This window comes from Teleopsis dalmanni, chromosome 1, assembly GCF_002237135.1.
Source record: "Teleopsis dalmanni isolate 2A chromosome 1, ASM223713v2, whole genome shotgun sequence".
In the NCBI taxonomy this organism is placed as follows: Eukaryota; Metazoa; Arthropoda; class Insecta; order Diptera; family Diopsidae; genus Teleopsis; species Teleopsis dalmanni.
The window spans coordinates 30,643,901-30,664,272 of NC_051846.1; the positions used below are offsets into that span (position 1 = coordinate 30,643,901).

At 25.8% G+C, this 20,372-nt stretch overlaps 1 protein-coding gene across 7 annotated transcripts in view; it reads right to left on the reverse strand.

Annotated features, from left to right (window-relative positions):
* Nucleotides 1–13,850: 13,850 nt before the first annotated feature.
* The window catches only part of LOC119668647 (2-oxoglutarate dehydrogenase, mitochondrial), a 37,838-nt gene continuing 31,316 nt past the window's right edge, over nt 13,851–20,372 (reverse strand). For 4 of the 7 annotated variants that reach the window (XM_038078223.1, XM_038078222.1, XM_038078224.1 and 1 more), the window contains 3 exons: nt 20,168–20,322; nt 17,480–17,770; nt 13,851–14,041 (listed from right to left, as the gene is read on the reverse strand). In XM_038078223.1, the coding sequence (XP_037934151.1) occupies nt 13,942–14,041; nt 17,480–17,770; nt 20,168–20,322 (546 nt within the window). In that variant the 3' untranslated portion in view covers nt 13,851–13,941. The remainder of the gene's footprint in view (nt 14,042–17,479; nt 17,771–20,167; nt 20,323–20,372) is intronic. The other 3 variants (XM_038078227.1, XM_038078226.1, XM_038078225.1) reach the window with 2 other exon arrangements.

Genomic DNA, 20,372 nt, shown 5'->3' on the forward strand with positions numbered 1-20,372 from the left:
TACCGTGATATTGAATAAAAAAACCAATATAATTTTAATATTAATTTGAAATTAATAATTTTAAGACCTAATATAATATTTCCGTGTTAATCTACAATCTAATAATTACATTTTTAATTATAAATTTAAAATAATTTATAATTTTAATTTAAATTTTTAAATTATAACTTTATAAAGTTATAATTTCAATTATAACTTATATATTTATATTATATTTTTGAAATTAATATTATTAATATATAGGTATATGCGAAACATTTTTCCTGCAATTTAAAATAGAGCTTTAAAGATTTATAATTAAAAACGTGCATCCCGTGTGACGCAGGAAATAATTCAAAATCAAAATATCATACTTTCAACCTATCCAAACCATGAATGAAATCAAAATTTGCTTCTGGAATGCTAACAGCTTCAGCCGAAGTAGAAACGAACTTGCATTGTTTTTACTATCACATAAAATTGACGTCATGCTTATCTCAGAAACCCATTTAAACGAAAAAGGCTGGTTACATACTCTACGATTCGTCACACCCCAGTGGACGAGGTAGAGGCGGATCTGCTGTTCTCATTCTGCAATCTTGAAGCAGAATATATGTAGACGATAAGCATATGTCTAGAAGAGTACATAAAAGGTCTGATTATAACCTCAATTTATTGTCCACCAGTTATAAAATAACGGAATTCGAATTCGAAGAATATTTCAGTAAGCTAGGTCCCAAATTCATAGTGGCCGGTGAATTCAATGCCACACATTGATTCTGGGGCTCCAAATTATATCACCAAGAGAAAGATCCCTGGTGAAAGTGGTCGGAGAACTCGGTCTTAACATAACCTCCACTACCATGCCCACCTACTGGCCCTCAGATCGGAAAAAAACTGCAGACGTCATTGATTTTGCGGTTTCAAAGAATTTGAAAACAGATCAAATTAATATCGAGGTATGCTTAGAACTCTCCTCTGATCATACACCAATTTTTATTCTGATTAAAAATACACGAATGGTCAACCCAAACTTATAAGAAAAACTCACAAACCAGCACACAAATTGACTAAAATTTAAAAAATATATTAGCTTACATAGACACCAACACTTTCCTAAATTCAAACAATGAAATTGACAAGGTCGTCCAGGACTTCACAGCTATACTACAGCAAGCCGCTCGAATATCAAACCCAGTCCCAATAAAAACTATCACACATCAAACGGAATTGCAACCCTTATACAGGAGAAACGACAAGCACCTCAACAAACTGCAAAAGTAGCTCGCTCTGAAGAATAAAAGTTAACGAATCAAAAAGTGCACACATAACCTTCACTCTACGACGAAATATCTGCCTTGCCTCTCGTATTAATGGGAAAGTAATACCCCAATGCAATGACACAAAATACTTAGGAAACCTAAGAAACCCAATTAAAACTCAAGCCACAAGAACTAAACTGTCTGATAAACAAAAATTCTAAACTTAATCTCACGCAAATTTACGGAATTTAGTCTGGAGCTTTACTTCTCCATTGAAGGACTCCAAAGAACTCCAAAGAGCTCAATCAAAAATCCTCCGGCAAATAGTCGGTGCCCCCTGGTATATAAAAAACGCTAATATTTTTTGAGATCTTCGAATTAACACAGTCACAGATGTAATTGTCAGTAACATAGAAAAGTCCAAAATCAAACTCAGGAGCCACCAAAATCGACTTGCAAGCAATCTTACCCAAACCCAGTGACTCAAAAGGAACTATGGTATATAAACCCGGCTATTTAAAAATAATACCCGACATGAAAACGAAATTGAGCGAGTCTTTAGGTAAGGACAATTAATTATCTATTTTCTCTTCCAATATAGCAATTAGCAGCGATACCTTATTCTAAGTTCTAAACTGATTTTTAGAAGATTCAATAAAAAAGCAAAATAATATTTAAAAAAAAAAATTATTCAATGAGTCTATTATCGTATTGAAATTCTTTTGAGGTTTCGAGATTTTGTAAATATTTTTTAATAATTTATTATTTTAATGACCAAATATTTTTAATAATAATTTTGTGGGCTAATTGCTTAACTTTTTAAAAAACTTTTTATTTTGTTTTAAGAATTATTGCTAATCGATATTTCGACTTTGATGATGACTATATATTATAGACGAAATATCAGTTAGAGTAAATATATTCTTAACAGTGTAACAATGTAATGTATTGGTGATATATCGAATAAGTATATGATAGTGACACCTACCTATTACCTATTATATACTAGATATTTCGTTTTCGACTTTTACATAAAAATTATGATCGTTTAACTTATTTATTAAAAAGTATTTTTTTTTAAACTCATAAAACCCAGAGGTACTTTCTAATTTATGGAATAGGGAAAGCATTAGTTTTTTATTAAGCAATTAAAAGGTCTTGAAAAATAACAAACATTTTTGCATTATGTTTTTAATTAACAATATGTAAACATTTGATATAAAAATATTCACAGAAATATTTTATTGTCAAAAAGAGTTCAGTTATTATACTAATAAAAGATAGTTCTCACTTTTATTAGAATACAAAAATCAGTATTAACATAAATTAACTATCACAATTAACATAAAAAAACTATCACTAAACTCTGTGTAGTAGATTTTTACCCTGAAATCTCTCTAAATTTTTGGCAACCTGGCTGTTATTCGGAAGGTTCACAGCAAGCTCATTGAGATAGTAGCTTAACCTTTCTATATTTCTTTTGCTGTATTTTTGAAGTTTTTCGCTTACAAAATAAATTTTCAGGTCCTAATAAATCGAATAGTATGATATATCATACATATAACATACTGTGGAAATTTGACTATATTTTTTACAGTTTTCTTATATTTCTTTGCGGCAAACAGTAAAGGAAGGGGACGTAAAAAACGTCAATTTTTAGATCTTTTAGGAGACAATGCGATACACATAGTGTAAGATCGAAAAATATTGCAATAACTCATTGCAATAAATAACATACATATATAAAACTCCACCACACTCTATGAAGATAAACGAACTTAAGATAGTTGAAGTGGTAGTATATTTTAATTTTGATAAAAAATCTGGATCTAGTGACCTAGTGCTTAAATGTAGCAAAGAGAGGTCGTGGGGTCTGTTATACCACGAGATTTTTTATATTTATATAATTTTTTTTCTTCTTAAATTGTATGATTTTTTTAAAATAATTTTATATAATTTTATTTCATTTTATTATTTTGTTTTAAATCTTTTGTTTAAAATTTTCCTTTTTTTAATTTCGTTATAATATTACGTTTATTAGAATAAAGTAGTTATTGTAAAAAAAATTATATTATATTATATTAAATTTTATTATTTTTTTAATTTTATTATAAAGTTGTGTTCATTATAAGAAAGTAGTTATAGTATTTTACATAGTAGAGAGAATATAGTACTTTACATGTATTCCCTACAGTTTTAGATGTACAGATCTCATCACTCATATTTTGCAAATTAGAATACCAACAGTATCTTTGGATTTCCATAGAATTCTTTTTTGGACATACTATATATTGTAGTTTTTAAAAAAATGTTGTGGTGATGCAAATGAAATTAATATGACCAACATAGTACATTCGAAAATGGTTATTAGACTAGTGTTTAGTTTTTTCCAAAACAGTTTATAGCAGCTTCTGTTATTAGACAATATTTATTTTACGACTTATTTTTTTTACAAATAAGTGAATTTGTAAAATAAAAAAATACTAAAATTTAATATGACTTTCCCAACTACAACTGTATCCTTTACTATCCTTACAAATGATATTTTGGTGAAACATTGTGATCGCTTTTCTTTCAAATTTTTAAGTTTTTTCACATCTAACTAATATTGGGATATATTTTTACATCTAATATTGGGAAACGTTGTTCGACAATATATTCAAACTTATGTCAAAATAAGTTAAGATAATTGGGTATTCATTGCGTATGAGTGACAATTTCAGTAGCGCAGCTTGGATTAAAATAAAATATCAACTGCTTAGTAATAGTTTTTGCTCATATAATTATCCATTTTTAAAATAAATTTATTAAATAATATTTTTAATTATATCTACAATAATTTTATTATTTAAATAATTTGTAGCATTTGTTTTCTCTAATAAATATTAATTTTAAAAAAAATTACTTTGACTACTAACATAATTTAATAGAAAATTATTTATTAAATATTAAATATGCATTTGTTTTATCTTTTAAAATATTTAACTTATTTAAAATAAAATATGTAAAGTTTTTATTATTATGTTTTGTGTATTTTTGGCAGATCTTGAACTCGTACAATATTGTCCATGAATAAAAATTGAAGGCGAAAATTATTTTCATGAAATGAAAAATTCATTTTAAAAATGAACGAATTTCACGATCGCGCTAACCGTGTGACTGTGGAAGAAGTTCAGGGGCAAGGAATTTATTTAGTCTTAGAGAAATGTACTCGTAAAACTACAATGCATTTTATGGCGTAAAAATATGTACAAATAAAAAAAAAACAATCTATGAAAAATTGTTTTACGTCCACGAATTCTGTGAACAATGTTCGACACTGGGTCAACGAGCAATAAACAGGCAAAAAAGTGAGTATTATTTTTTTTTATAAATTTATATTATTTAAACGCGTAAGAAAAAGTACAAAATATGCTTTAAACTCGGTATTTGGAAGTCAAAGTTAAGTAGTTTTGATTAAGATTTATGTGTCTTCACTTCAGACAAGTTGAAAAAATAAAAAATTATTATAAAAAATAAGCCATTTAAAAAAACACGCGAAGAATTCAATTTTTTTTTGGCAACCACAGGCATTTTTTCCATTTTTTTCCTTTTTTCATTATTTTTTTTTCTCGAAAATATTGTATAAATTATTTTTTCAAAGTTTCCATAAAAACTTATTTAAATTAATATTGAAAAAATGAGCAAAATTTAAAAGATGTATTAAATAAATATATTTCAAAATATTTAATTTTATTTTACATAAAATGCGTGCAAAATTGCTTTGTTTGTTTATAAAAATTTTGTTTAAATGTGTGTAAATTGTGAAATTGTGCCAAGTTCTTTCTAGCCAAGTCTGTTTAGAAAAATACAGAAAAATCTATTTATCGTAGATCTCAAATATGTGAGAAAATGTGTGATCGTGCATACCATGAGGCCATTATCAGAGAAGCGTACAAATGTGGCCTGTTGTGTAGGTTATAAATCTGCAAATACGTAATAAATATATTATATACATATATTTCATCTTCATATATGAATCGTACTAAGTGTATGAAATATTTGTTAAATATTATTCAGCTCAATGAGCAGAAAATTTGTATTAATTAGTAATGAATATATATATAACTGTACGCATTAAGGATTTTTTTGTAGACATTCTTGGTTAGTATAGTTTATTTTATGCGTGAAGGCTGAAATTTGTTATTCAGTAAATCATTAATGTTGCAAATAAACATTTAATAAAATTGTTTAAATAAAATATAATTACTAATACGGATATTACACTCAAAAATATACGGTTATTAAAATGTGAAGTTCTCATTAGCAGAAGGAAAGGAAATGAACATACAAGATAAAGTGTCTGATTGTATTTAAATTGGTAAATGCCAGCGCCATCCACTGTTCTCTCTAAGCTGACACACAGCATCCACGTACTGGGTTTATGTACTTATGGATATATCAATGTTTAAATGCAATATAAATAAAATTAAAACACATTCCTTATAAGTTCATTTTAATTTAATAATATAACAATAATATAGCAAGCCCCAATTCATTCATGCATACACTCAGTGCTCAAATTAACTTACATATAAACAGTAGTCAACCAAGAAAATAAAAAAGATACAGTAAAAGCGTAAATCAACAGCACTAAAACAATGAAGAAATTAATAATAATAAGATTAGAAATAAATACAAGCATTTAATATTTTGCACTAAAGTGTTGGTGGTAACTATGTATAAATTGTATGTATAATAGTATTATACAAACTATGTACAATAGTATGTCATAACTATTAGATTATCAAAAAAAATTATGATATACGCATGCTTATAAAATGTAGTTCTAGTACATTTTCAGAAGTGATATAGTGATTCTGTATAGGTTATTGTAAGGTAACATAATAGGTGGCAATTTCAACTTTATTTTAAAGATGAAAATATAAACAATTTGAATGAGTTAAAAATTGTTCATTTGCACTATATTTTCTACACGTCAAGCCTGTTACGGGTTGCATATATGTTAGTTTATGATGACAATGCTCGGCAAAAAGTCAATACCAACGACGAATCATGAAATGATCAGGACGAGTTGACTTTGATGTCAATGACGCTTCAATTTAGGATGACAAACTTATGTTACTACATTTTTCACAAAGAACTTTAAGATATAAAAAGACAAATACTTAATCCATCCTACCGAGTTAGATAATTAAACAGATCTTTGACATACAGTCAAAAAAGTACTTTCCTAAAAGCGTATTTCTTTTTGAGGCCAGAGCTAGATAATCACAGAGAAGTATTCACATCAGTTACCAGAGAGAACTGCAGTAAGCATTGCAGTGTTCACGTAGTCCCTTTTAATATTTAGTCTATATATGTGTATATAGATATATTAAATATTTAGTAATGTTTTGTTTTGTTTCATATGTTGTAGGAGATGACAAATCTGTTTCCAAAACAGATGAACCTGTTACTGCTCAATTTCAGATATTCATAGAGAATATGGTAAAAAATCTGCTAGAGCTTAATTTAAGGTATTCATAGAGAATGTGGTCAGACGCTTTCAATATTTTTTTCACATTTAATTTAAGACGGCACATCAATTTGTCACTTAACAGAAATCATATAAGAATGTTGGTATCCTTATAGGATTTAAATCAGATGGTACATCAATTGGTAACGTAACAGAAATTCTATAAGAATGTTGGTATCCTTATAGGTTTTAAATCAGATGGTACATTAATTTGTGACCTAACAGAAATGCAACAAGAATGTTGATATTCTCAAAGGATTTAATTGAGACGGCCCATCAACTTGTAAACTGATAGAAATTCTATGCGAATGTTGATATTCTGCCTGCTGAATGTAGGAGTCTATATGAGACTATCTTGGAGAAGTTAGTTAATCTCAATTACACACTCTGTTGAAGACTATCTTGAAGGAGCTGGTTAATCTCTTAGCTTCTCTTTAGCGTTTAGTTATTTTAGTAGTTTTTAAATTGGAGTTTCTGTCAGTATCTGAATTTTTCCACTATAGATTACAAATGACTCAATTCCTATTAATTGGAGTTGAGCTTCTCTTTCACCGAGGCAGGCACCCATTTCGTTGCCTTTATGTCCTTTATGCTTCGCGAACCATTACAGTCTCTGATATTTCTTTATTCGTGATGAATACTATAACGATGATAAAACGTGTACTATAAATGAAAACTACTGTTTCACCTATTGATATTTTTTTTTGCTTTCTAAAGAATGTTCCCAAATTGACAAATGCTTTATATAACAGCAATTTTAGTTATAGTCTTTAATTTTATCTGTTATTGCATTTTGGTGCAATTAATTTTATAAAAGCATTTTCTGTTTCTTATATTCACAAAAACAAAAAATTTGAAAATTAGTTTAGTTTACAACAAAATAAGATCAAACGATTACAGCACAGAAATGTTGGCACACTTTTCACATCTTTTTTTCTCTAATCAAAAAAAAAAAAAAAACAAAAAAAAAACTCTTGAAAAAATTTCAAATAATTTGTCAAGACATCGAATTATTTAAAAATGAGAAAAATACTTTTTTAAATCAGAAATGATCAATGGACCCACGAAAACGATTGCCTAAAATGCGCCATAAATCGAGAAAAAAAACAAACAAAATTAATGAGGTAAGTTGAAAAAAAATTCCCGAGAGAACTTATTGAAAGATACGATTCTGATTTCATAAATCCGAATTGTCTAAACCCGATTAATGAACCAGTTGATCCTTTGTATTTCTTCTTATTATATTTTTTCATTTAATCTGGTTGTTTTAGCTTTAGAAAGCAATCAATGATGGCGTCATGCTATGCCATTTTCGTCGTTAAGTAAGAATGTTTTATAATGTCGCCCCGTTGAAATGTCGTATCGTAGAAGAAAATTGGTCTTCTCTTTGTTCCGCGTCATTTGCATTTAACATATTTTTGCCATAAATTTCGAAATTTTGTGCTTGACGAATAGTTCAATGAAGTGTTTCACTCGGACAAGTCCATTTACAAGTGTATATTAGCTTCACTCTTTCCACTAATGAGAAACAATACTACATCGTCTTTAATTGCATCTCTTAGGTTTCTTTTGTTCTCCACTGACTTATGCACGCAAGGTGAATGTCAACAATTTTTCATTGGCGTATATATAGTCTTTTTCCCTTTTTTAATTTTTTTAAAATTTTTTTTTGTTTGCAAACGGCAATGTTGCAGCAATGAACTTTCCGTGCTTAATTTTATTTGTTACATATTTTTATTTAGTTTTTGTATTATAATTTTAATTATATTAATTAGTGTTGCCAAGGAGACAATTAATTCTTTAGTCTTGGCACATTTAGAATTAAATTCATTATAACAAATCAAATTACAAAAAAAAAAAAATAAGTGCAATGAGTAAACAAACCAAAAGTGCAAAGGTCACACAGGACGTATGAGTTGCACGCTAAAATACTTCGATAAACTTTGTGATGTAGACTAATAGTACTTTCAAGCTGGAGTTGACCTTTTATAATAAATCGAAATATTTATATTGTTGTATAAAATCGGTCGTTGTTCTTCCCAGAAAATATTTAGCGAAGGCTTGTAAATAACTGTATTGTCACGCAATCATGGTTTTGAAGGTGATACTGTATTTGTCTGGAGGACTGTTAGTCCACGTAATTCGAAATAGGTGTTCAATAGGTTGTTGTGGTAACCACGGTGATTTATATAGCACATAACAAAAAAAGTATTATGTATAAATACGTCTACATGGGTTAGGATAAAGTTGGGTAAGAAAGCGTGAAAAGTGAGGGGATTACATGGATGCAAGCGAGTATTAATGATGGATAGAATTATATTTAAAGCTGGGTCAAATCGGAGAAACCAAGAAACTTCCATGGGATCGAGTCAAATGTCGATCAGATACAAGAAGTTGAATACATCAGGACATGAAGACATGAAAACAGATGGGCGACATCATGCGAAACAGAGCTAAAATTATGACACGCATTGAGAAATTAAACATTTACTTATATATAAACAAGTAAATGTTTAGCACATGGCTATATTCTGACATTAATCGGACTAAGACAGTTCTTGCTGCATGGAGGTGGCGTCGTTTTTCCCAGGAGATATTAAGTGCAGAGCTGCGGAATAGTCTCGGTGAGGATACTGAATATGGAGGTTGTTAGTGCACATTTTTATTCGTCTTTACTGATGATGGCTCCATTGAAATATGATTCGAAGTAAACATGATACAAAAAAAGAGATCGATGAATGGATCAATTTTCGGATCTACATTCCAAAGCCACTTGTCAATTTTGTTAACTGCTATTCACCATTTCCAAAAGGTGCTATACCAGCAAGTATGTATTTGTATTTGACGTTTGTCGTTTATTTGTGTTCAAGATTCTAGGTATTAAGCATTGGATGATAGAGTAAGCGTTTGTTAATTTAATTGTGGTGAATTAGAGTTGTAAATTTTGATTTTTCTGTTAAAAATATATTAGAAGTAAAGGTGTATGAAAGGATTGTGTATTGCGACCTTAAAGATCTATTATGCCCCTTAATCGGGTTAGAGTGTTTCTCCCATTTCGATTTCTTTAATGAAAGACAGTTTAGAGCCTACCTTTCCTAGTTTTGAATCTTTATGATCCGTGAAATACCCTCCTAGGTGTTTCATCCGCTTGTGCATCAGGGTCGGACAATCCCCAAGCACGTGGTATGCAGTTTCTCTCTCTTCTCTACAGTATCTGCAATCTGAGTTGGATTGAATTCCTAACTTCCATATGTGATTATTAAACCTATAGTGACCGGTCAATAACTCCGTAATAATTCTTAGGTTGTTTTTTAATTGTGCTCTGCAATCTTTGAAGCGTTTTAGGTTGTAAGTTCCTAACAGCATTTTAGATTGTGAGAGTCCTGGTAACCTTTCCCAATAAAGTTCTCTTTCTTTTTCCTCTGAACCATTTATAAGAATAGATAGAGTTCCCTTGCCCAGACCATAGAATGGTTCTGGGCCTATCATTCTTGAGGCCGTGACTCTTCTTGCAAGTTTGTCGGCCATTTCATTACCTTGGATGCTAATATGTGATAACAGCAAACGTCTTTTTCTATAGACCTCTCTGTGCTCTGGTTTTAAATGACTTAGAAACATAGTTTCTCATGTATTAGTAGATGTGTAAGAAATATTTTACGAAATGGTGGCCAAGGACTACAATATTCCTACGTTAGTTATCACTGTACTCGGCAACTCATAACTTTTTAAAATACACTCATAAATTCCTTGTATAAATTTAAATTCAAATTGATTGATTGAAAAAAATAATTTATTTAGTTTAATATTTTTTATTGATTTTTATTATGTATGGGGTGCAAATATATATATATATAGATAGATTTCTAATAAATAATCTGGTAAATTTTGATTACCATGCCTACTTACAATAGCAAAGTTGGTGCAAAATTTTGTTTTAATTTTTATTTTTTTTTTTATAATTTTTTAAAGTTTTTTGTAACAATCTCCAAAAAAAATTTTTTTTTAACGCTTTATTTTCTAACTTAAAAATATTTTGTAGTTATTTGCAAAACAACAATCAAGACTACGCATTTTGTTTTTTTATGCTATCAAATATTATTATTAATATTTATTTTATTTCACTTTAAGAAAATTAAAGTTTTGAGATATTCTAATGAAATATTTAGTTATTTATATTTGAAATGTTCATATATAACAGTTAAGTCGGTCATAATCTTATAACTGCTATTTGTTTTCTTTAATATGTCATACGTTACTTAAATTTAATGTTCTTAATTTCAATATCCAAAGGTTTTTTTTTTGTTTTTGCATTTATACGTTTATTCAAAAAATCTTCTTCATATTTAATTTAAAACAAAGATATTTTAAGTTTATATAAATGAAATTACACGACCGTTAGTATTCATAGACAAACATTATATATTTAAGATCAGACTCCAAAAATATAGACCCCGCTTCAAAAGTCGTACATATTTTTTTTGATAAACTTGGCTTGAATTGTATTAGCAAAAGTGTTTGCAATAGCATTACTTTTAAACCTACCAGTACTTATAAATCATATAATCAACTCGTTAATTTATTCAATATTAATTTAAAATTAAAAGTCAACACGGATCTTATTTTAAAGACTCTTAAATAAGATCCTTAAAAAGTTTATTATCGTCACTTAAAATTTTTGTTTTTATCTTTTAAAAAAACTTATTTTTATTTATAAAAGTTGCGTTTGTTTTTATTATAAAAAGTAAAATAATATCAGTTATCACCTTTATATCGCTTTTCATAAAAATAAATTTAGTTGTAAAATTTATAGTTATCATATACGTGTTTTTATGGTTTTCAAAAAAATATTTCTCTTCATGTTTTTATCATTTTATTTATTTATTAATAAAATGAAGTTAACTATCTCCCTCTCGTTTTTCATAAATTATAAACTATGCAAATATTTTCATATAAACAAATACATTAAGTTTATATTACTTTTATTTGATACATATTTAAATTTACAGCATTTTTATTTGTTTTTATAATGCTTTTGTAAAATTTTTAAATACATATTTATTTTTGTTTACAAGCATATATAATTTTGTTTAATTTATTTTTACATTATAAACAAAAAATATTGCATTACTTAAATAAATCATAATATAAAGAGGCACAATATTAAAACTCATATAATACTTCAAGAAACTACGAAAGTAAAAAGAGAACAGCAGCTATAATTAAAACAACGAAGATATTGTTATGAAAACTATCAAAAATATTTTAAATAAATCTTTATATAAATATTTAAATATAAATATATAACTGATATTTTATAATAATTAAAATTGAGATAATATATATATATACAACATTTTAAAAAATGGTGTAAAAAATATTAGTTTATTACACTTAATTTATAATTTATATTTAATTATACTTAATTTATATGATAATGTTGTTATATATATTATTTTTTATACATCGAGCGTTATTCTTTTTATACTTCAAAGTTCATAACTTTTCACATTTGATAAATAAGATTATTTTTGAATACTTTATTTTTCTTCAATTTTCTACTAAATTAATCAAATTGATCTACGTAGCAATAAAGAAATGATGTTTTTTTAAAAATTACCTACCCTAATTCAGGTCTTAGCTTTAAATTAAATTGATAAGAGAATTGTTAGTAGATAATTTTTCGGTTTTCAGAATTAACAGTTTTAGTAGATAAATTATCTTATGCAATCATCGTTAGTTACACACTATCGGATAAAATAACTAATGGATTCATTGTATACAATTACTTACTATCCGATAAAATATCTAATAAAATCATTTTATACAATTACTCACTATCAGATAAGGTATCTGATAAAAGCATTGCTTACAATTACTCACTATCAGATAAAGTATCTGATAAAATTATTGCATACAATTATCCCTATATCTGATATATCAGATCAAACAATATCTGAGCGTTCTCACTATCAGATAATTTTTCTAATAAAATCATCATAAGTATTCACTATCCGTGATATTATCTAATATTATTGTTTGAAGTTACTCACTATTTCATAAAATATATAAAATCATCATTCGATGTTATTCAGTATCCTATAAAATATCCGATAAAATCATCCGATACTATTACTCAGCATACGATCAAATAATTGTTTGATGTTACTCTATTAAAATCATCGTGTGAGATTACTCACTATCCAATAAAATATTACATAAAATAGTGTGAATTTAGTGTGAATATATTTTAAAGTAATATTTATATTTTGTGTTCACTAAAAGTTTGAAAAGTCAACATGTGAAATGATTTAGATTTTATCTAGATTTATATCTTGCTTCAATTTTCTGAAGCACTTTCTCACACAAAGCACAAATATGTTTTATTTAAGGATAATGAATAAACGCATACTAACTAAAGAAAAAACGCTATTTACAACATAGTTTTGAAAAACTAGCATCATAATATTGCAAAATAATATTAACAAAAACGTAAATAAAAAATTAAATTGTATATATATAAATTTTATTTTATTATATCTTATATTTTGTTTAATTAATCCCTGATTAAGTTGAATTTGTTTTCTTTATCTTTAGTATAACTAAAGTATAATTAATTATAATTTAAATAAAACATTTTCATTATTTATTAATAATATATTTTACTCTGTTTTGCATAAATAACTTATAGCATAATAAATAAAAATATAAATAAATTTACAAAAACAAAAAAGAGAAAAAAAAACTAAATATACTATCATAAACTTTTCATTATTTTAAATCAAATTTGAGATAAAATTAACTTTATAAATGTAATAAATTAAATAATAATTATATTAAAAATTATAATAATTCCATTGCAAAAAACAAATACAAAGAGACAAAAGCATTTGCTCTTATGTGTTTCTAGATACATTTCAAAATAAACTTATACATAATCATTTAAACAATTCGTCATAATTATCATTTTTTGTTGCAAATATAAATAAGCTAACACACTAGTGGTCCAAAAATTTTTTTTTTTCAAAAAGAAAATCTGAATAAATAACAACGTCAAGAATATATAATATATTCTTTATATTAATAATAAGTTATGTTGTTGTTGTTGTAGTTGTAGTTGTTTTTTGTAGTTATTGAAGCTATTGTTGTTCATAAAAGTGTTGTTATTTAGTTGTTATCGATGATTTAAATTGATAAGGCATCATTTAATAAAGCATTTAATTCACGATTATGTTGAGCCTTTGAACCTGTTGCTGTTGAAGCACCGCATGGACGGCCGGCATATCTATTTACGATCATAACAATGATGAAGAACAGAATTGTAGTAGTGTAAAGTTATGTATTGTAGAGGTTAAGAGTAGTAGAGTTGTAGAATCAAGCGATGAGTGAAACATATTTTTTAGAGTGAAATAAAAAATGTAAAGAAAAAAAATTTAATAGTAATATTGTTAAAGTTTTAAAAATTCTTTAATATAATATAATTGAATATAATATTACGCTAATTTTAGACTTTGCTTAGAGATATTTTGATGGGACATTTTTGTTTCAAAAAAAAAAAAAGAAAAAAGACACTAAAACAACTACTTTTACTGGCATGCAATTTTTTTATAAATAAAATAAAATAGCTATAACATAATAAAAAAATTAATATTTATTAAAATTAAGTTATATATATATTAAAAAAAACCAAATATTTGAATTTAAGATTGTTAAAAGAAGGACAAACACTTTTAGTAGATGTTTACATTAATAGATTGAGATGCATTAATAATATTTAATATACCATAAGAACAATTACATAATATAGAATAAAAAAGCGAAGCTGAAGCTTAAACAAAATACATCATGGCTAGATATTGAAATAAGTTCTATTTAAATTAATTAAATCTACTTTATTTAAAATAAGAAACCAAATATTACTAATATGGCGCTGTCAATTAAAAATTTTATATACTTTTAAAACTTGACAATATTGTGGTTTTAATTGCTGTGACGCAACGTCACAGAGATAAGGATCTCTGCTAGTCTGTCCACAGAGTTGTTACCGATTTTTAGTTTATTGAAAGTACGGCTTTTTGAAACAAAATTTTTACTAAAAAAAATAAATAAATAGGCTTCACCCTGCCAAAGTTTCAGTTTTTCAATAAATTACGTTGTTAATAATAAAATCTATATACATAACTGTTAAGGGAATAGAAGAAAATTATTTATATAGATTCTAATCACGTCTAGTGCTTCTAATTTTCGAAACAATCTTCATAGTCTATATTATTTAAATTAACTTCAAACTAGCATATTAACATATGTAAAAGTTATTTAAATGTAACACATTTTAAAATTATAAATTAAATATTTATTTATACATGAATCCCTGCCAAATGTGGACCGATTCGTATGAAGCCAAATGAAACTATGAGCCATTATCTATACATTTTACACATTTATGTTCAGTTTTAATACAATACGGGTATATAAATTACTAATGAAGTAAAGTAATAGCTAAGAGGTTTTTCTGAGTGAATATTATATGTAATGCATAACACATACATACACCAAGTGGAAGTCCTCATTCCACAAGATTCGGCTAAGTTTGGGTATAGAAAATGGAATCATTGTTAGAAAAATAATGATTGTTGTAGTGATATCCAAACACTGACTTGAAACCAAGTACAAAAAAGCTTCACACAATACATTACACAATGGGGTAAGATTTTTTTTTATATTTACTATTTGTAAATACAAACTTTAAAAGAGTATTCAGTATTACTTATGGATATAAAATAGAATAAAATGATATGTAGATATATGCGGGAGACTGAGTAGTAAACACCGCTAAAGATTAAATTACAATTAAAAATAAATCAGTAGATGGCAATTAATGTTTAATATCAATGAATTTGCAAATCCGACATCGAAAATCTTCTTAGTCGATGTGAATGGTTGATATCTGATAACAGCTCGTGTGCTAGCAAGTTTGGATAATTTGTTGGCCTTGTTATTGTGGTAAGATGGAGGAATCAAAGAATAGGTTGAGATATTGAATCTAATCTAGATCAAGTTGGAAAAATTTTGCCACCTCAACTAGGTGCAGCAATAAATTAAAAGATTCAAATTTGTGTGCGCATTTAGACATGATGCCATGTGGAGTAAACTTGGAAATTAAAGGACTCAAATTTGTGTGCGCATTTGGGCATGACATCATGTGGAGTAGAACTGGGAATAGACGTATTCATGCGTCAAAAAAAAAAAAACTGTTTAGCTCTATTTTGAATTCAAACGGGAAAAGACAGTTTTTGCTGCATGAAGAATACGTTTTCTATTCCCAGAAGTATCACGCAGAAGCATATAATGAAACCTGTGAGTTTAGCACGTGTCCCTCCGAAAAGTTTGAGGAAATTATAACTAGCAATAGTTATCTCTGAATGTGGAAGTATCGTTAAATTCAATTGCTCCAACTCCTTTGTGATATCACCGAGAGCATATATTATTCGCTTTTTATTGAGTCTTGTAATTGATATTAACAATAAATTATCTGCATGGAGTTTATAAGTATCGAATAGTTCTTGTTTCAAAAAATCAACACAATTTTTATAAAAGAAATAAAAGAAGAGATAAAATGGTAATTTAAAAATATTAATATATGAAATAGCAAAAACTATTGAACAAACTAATGAATATTAAAATATAATCTTTATTTTAACTACTTAATAATTGGTGCAATATTAATACTAATGATATTAAACTTAACATGTGAGACTTATATGTATGAGAGAGTACGTAATGACTGTAACTGAAAACTAAATCCTGAAATCAGGGAATGAAAGAGTCCACAAATTGAACCCATACGAAATTGGTTTTCCCTACGGAAGATTAATTTCTGAAATTTTATGCGGTTGACACAAGAAAATTTATGGCCATATGATAAATAAAATAAACAAGTGATGATATGCAAACAAATAACAGAATTATAAATTATATCGCAACAGGTGGAGTGTATAAATAAATTTAGAAATGAGACATAAAAACAAAAAATGATTATGAAAAATTATTGAAAGAATAACAATTAAACATGTGCAACAATAGAAAAAAATAATTATAAAATTAAAAACTATAATTCAAATTGTTTGAAATTAATTCAAGCAATAAATTTAAAATTAAATATATTTACTTTGTTAAAATGTTAAAATAAATTTGGTTTACTTGTTTTTTTGTGTAATAAATTTAAGTGAATAACGAAAAGGAACAAAGCACTCACTTATACATAAACGTGCATAGGAAGGATTTACAAGGACATCAACACAGATTGTGTATAAATTGTTATGATAGTTGAAGGTTACTTATTACAGTATTACAACAGAAAAAATTTTGCTCTATGCTGAATCCAATTGCAGAAAAATAAATTATAATAAAAAATTTTTAGTACTTTTCTGATTAGTTTATAAACTAATTAAAAATTTAGATAAAAAATTATATGCGCAAAATAATTTGAAGTTAAATGAAAATAAATTTATATATAAATATATATTGTGATTTTAATTTAGCCACGCAAATCGATTGAAAATTATATTAATTATTTAATTAATAGTGTAAAAGATTTTTTTTATAACGTCTAAAAATTAAAAATAAAATGCCCCAACAAATATTTACATATTTTTTGTGTTTGGAGTAACATTTCCTATTACAGTTTTTTTTTTCGCTTTTTTTGGTTTTTTGCCGCCCTCACCTAATTTTACGTCCGGTTTGTGATTTACGTGCATCAGATGCCGTCTTAGTATCAGCAGGTCTATTAAAATCGTGGCGCATATTCTTTAGATCGAAATGCTTGGCGGCATTAAATTCGCCTGTAGCTTCTTGGTTGTTAGTTGAGGAGGATTTAGAGCTTGAGGAGAACATACGACTCAACCAAGGTTTAGATTTAGTATCGGATTCGGATTCAGAATCAGTATCACTATCAGTATTAGCATTAGTGTTGGTTGTTGTGCTAGTGGTAGAGGAGGCGTGTTCATCACTTTGGCTGTAACAATAATACACACATACACACACAAAACGGAGACAAATTTTGTTTTTGTTTTTTGGTGTGAATATTTCAATTTTTATTTAGTTTTTGAATTTTAATTTTTTATATTAATTTTATTAAGGCAAAGGAACGTTTAATATTTAATTTTAGTATGGAACTCAAAACTTGATTAGATTATATATTTTTGTAAATAAACTAATAGTTAATTCTCTTGTAAAATTTTGAACAAAATAACACAAATCTTAAAAAAAGCAATGCTTTATGAAAATGTGTAAACGGGAAATTGAAAAAAAAAAATTAAAACGAGAATATTCAAATAATACATAAAATTTCGTTATAACTTATAGAGAAAGAAGAAGCAATGAAAATGTATTAAGTTTGCACAAATATTCCCTTAAAGCTTTATGCCATCAAAAAGATTAATTATTATATAGTCAAATTTTGAGAAAATGCCAATTTCGTATTTTTAAATTTTACTCAAGTAAAAATTTATACTAGTTGTTAAGAGTTATAAACTAATAATACTAAAAACAATCACATTCGATTGTTTGTATAATGGATTATTTATAAAAAACGAATTTATATTTTTTATACCAATTTTTCATAAATTGACACTATTTAATAGAATAATAAATATTTAAGAATAACTATTATGTTAAATAATAGGTATCAGTAGAAATAAGATATTCTGTAAAACATATTATTGTATTATAATATAATATATATTATAATATAATATAGAATATAATATAATATACAATATAATATAATATAATATAATATATAATATAATATAATATAATATAATATATATTATAATATAATATATATTATAATATAATATAGAATATAATATAATATACAATATAATATAATTTACAATATAATATACAATATAATATATAATATAATATAATATAATAAAATCTTATAATATAATATAAAATAATATATATTATATGGTATGGTATATTATATTATACCATATAAAAAAAGTAGTATAATATAAAAAGTGTTATAATATAATAATAATACGATGTCATACATAAAACAATATTTATAAAGTAATATAATATATAAAATAATATATATAAAGTAATAAAATATATATCATAATATAATGTAATACATAAAATAATGAAATGTAATGTATAATATATAAAATAATATAATATATTATATTATAAATAATAATACTACATTTTATTATAAATATAATAATAATATAATAAATATAATATAATATAAATATAATATAATATATATTAAATAATGTAGTGTGTAAAATAATATAATTAATGTGTAAAATAATATTAAAAAATATATGTATTACAAAATTGTAAATATCTTAAAATTTATTATATCACAATTTTTATAACAATAAATTGATAAATTTGAAAATATTCCTTACAATATTGAAATTTTATATTATTTTATTAGTTATAATTTGTAAATATAAAACAATTTATTAAATTTAGTTTTTAATATAATTTCATGACATAATCAACTACACTAGTCTATATACTTATTAGCCAAGTATGAATTATTTCAAAAAGTCGTACAACTTAAGTAAAAATAGTAATTAATTTATATAAAAGTAGTAGAATTTGGATAATGCAATACTACCAAAAATGTAAATTAATAAAAATAATTAAAATTAGTTATATCATAATATCAAATTATTTAAATTAGATAGCTTAATGTAAAAATAGTTATCTTATAGAATTAATTTATAATATATTTACAGTTAATAGTTATATTTTGGTAGAGCATAAACTGCTTAAGGCAATTTGTTAGCGTAAGTTCTGTAGTTAAAAAAGTTGTTATTAATAAAAAAGGTTACGAAAACTTAAAAATTAGAGAATGTATTAAAAATAACACAGAAAGTAGTGCTTTAAAAGAGATAAACAAACACATTGTAAGAGTGCTACTAATAGCTAGCTTCAGCAGTTTGTGAACGTTTAAGTGCAAAATATTAAAATAGAAATAAGAAGAATAATGTATAAATTATATTAAATGGAAAGATTTAAGATTAGAAATTCAAAATTATAATTAAGTAAAGAACTCAAATAAAATATATAATTATTAAATCATTTTAAAAAATATATAGAAAGAAATTGTGTAAGAAACAGCTCTTATTGCCCAATTAAAAAAAACCTTGTTTCATTTGAAGCAAAAAATAACTAAACATAAACAAAAATAATAATTCTTAATAGCAAAATTTAATTAAGCATTTATACAAAAAGATAACGGTGAAAATATCTTATAAATATTTAAAATTAAATACAAATGCTACGATAATAGATGATTTAAGCCGTCTTTTAAAAATTGACACAAAACCATAAGTGACAACATTTAAAGTAATATTTATATATTTATAAAATGATCGCTTACCTGATATCTTTACCGTGATTAAATGCGGTTAAGAAGCGTTGTTGGACATATGGCCATGGGCCTTGATTTTTGTGTTCTTCTTGAGCCCAAATCAATTCAGCATTTTTGTAGATATTACCTTGTTCTTTAATTAAATCGAAGGGGAAGGGTGAAATCTGAACATTTATAATAAACAAAAATATTCCATAAATATTGTAATCATGTA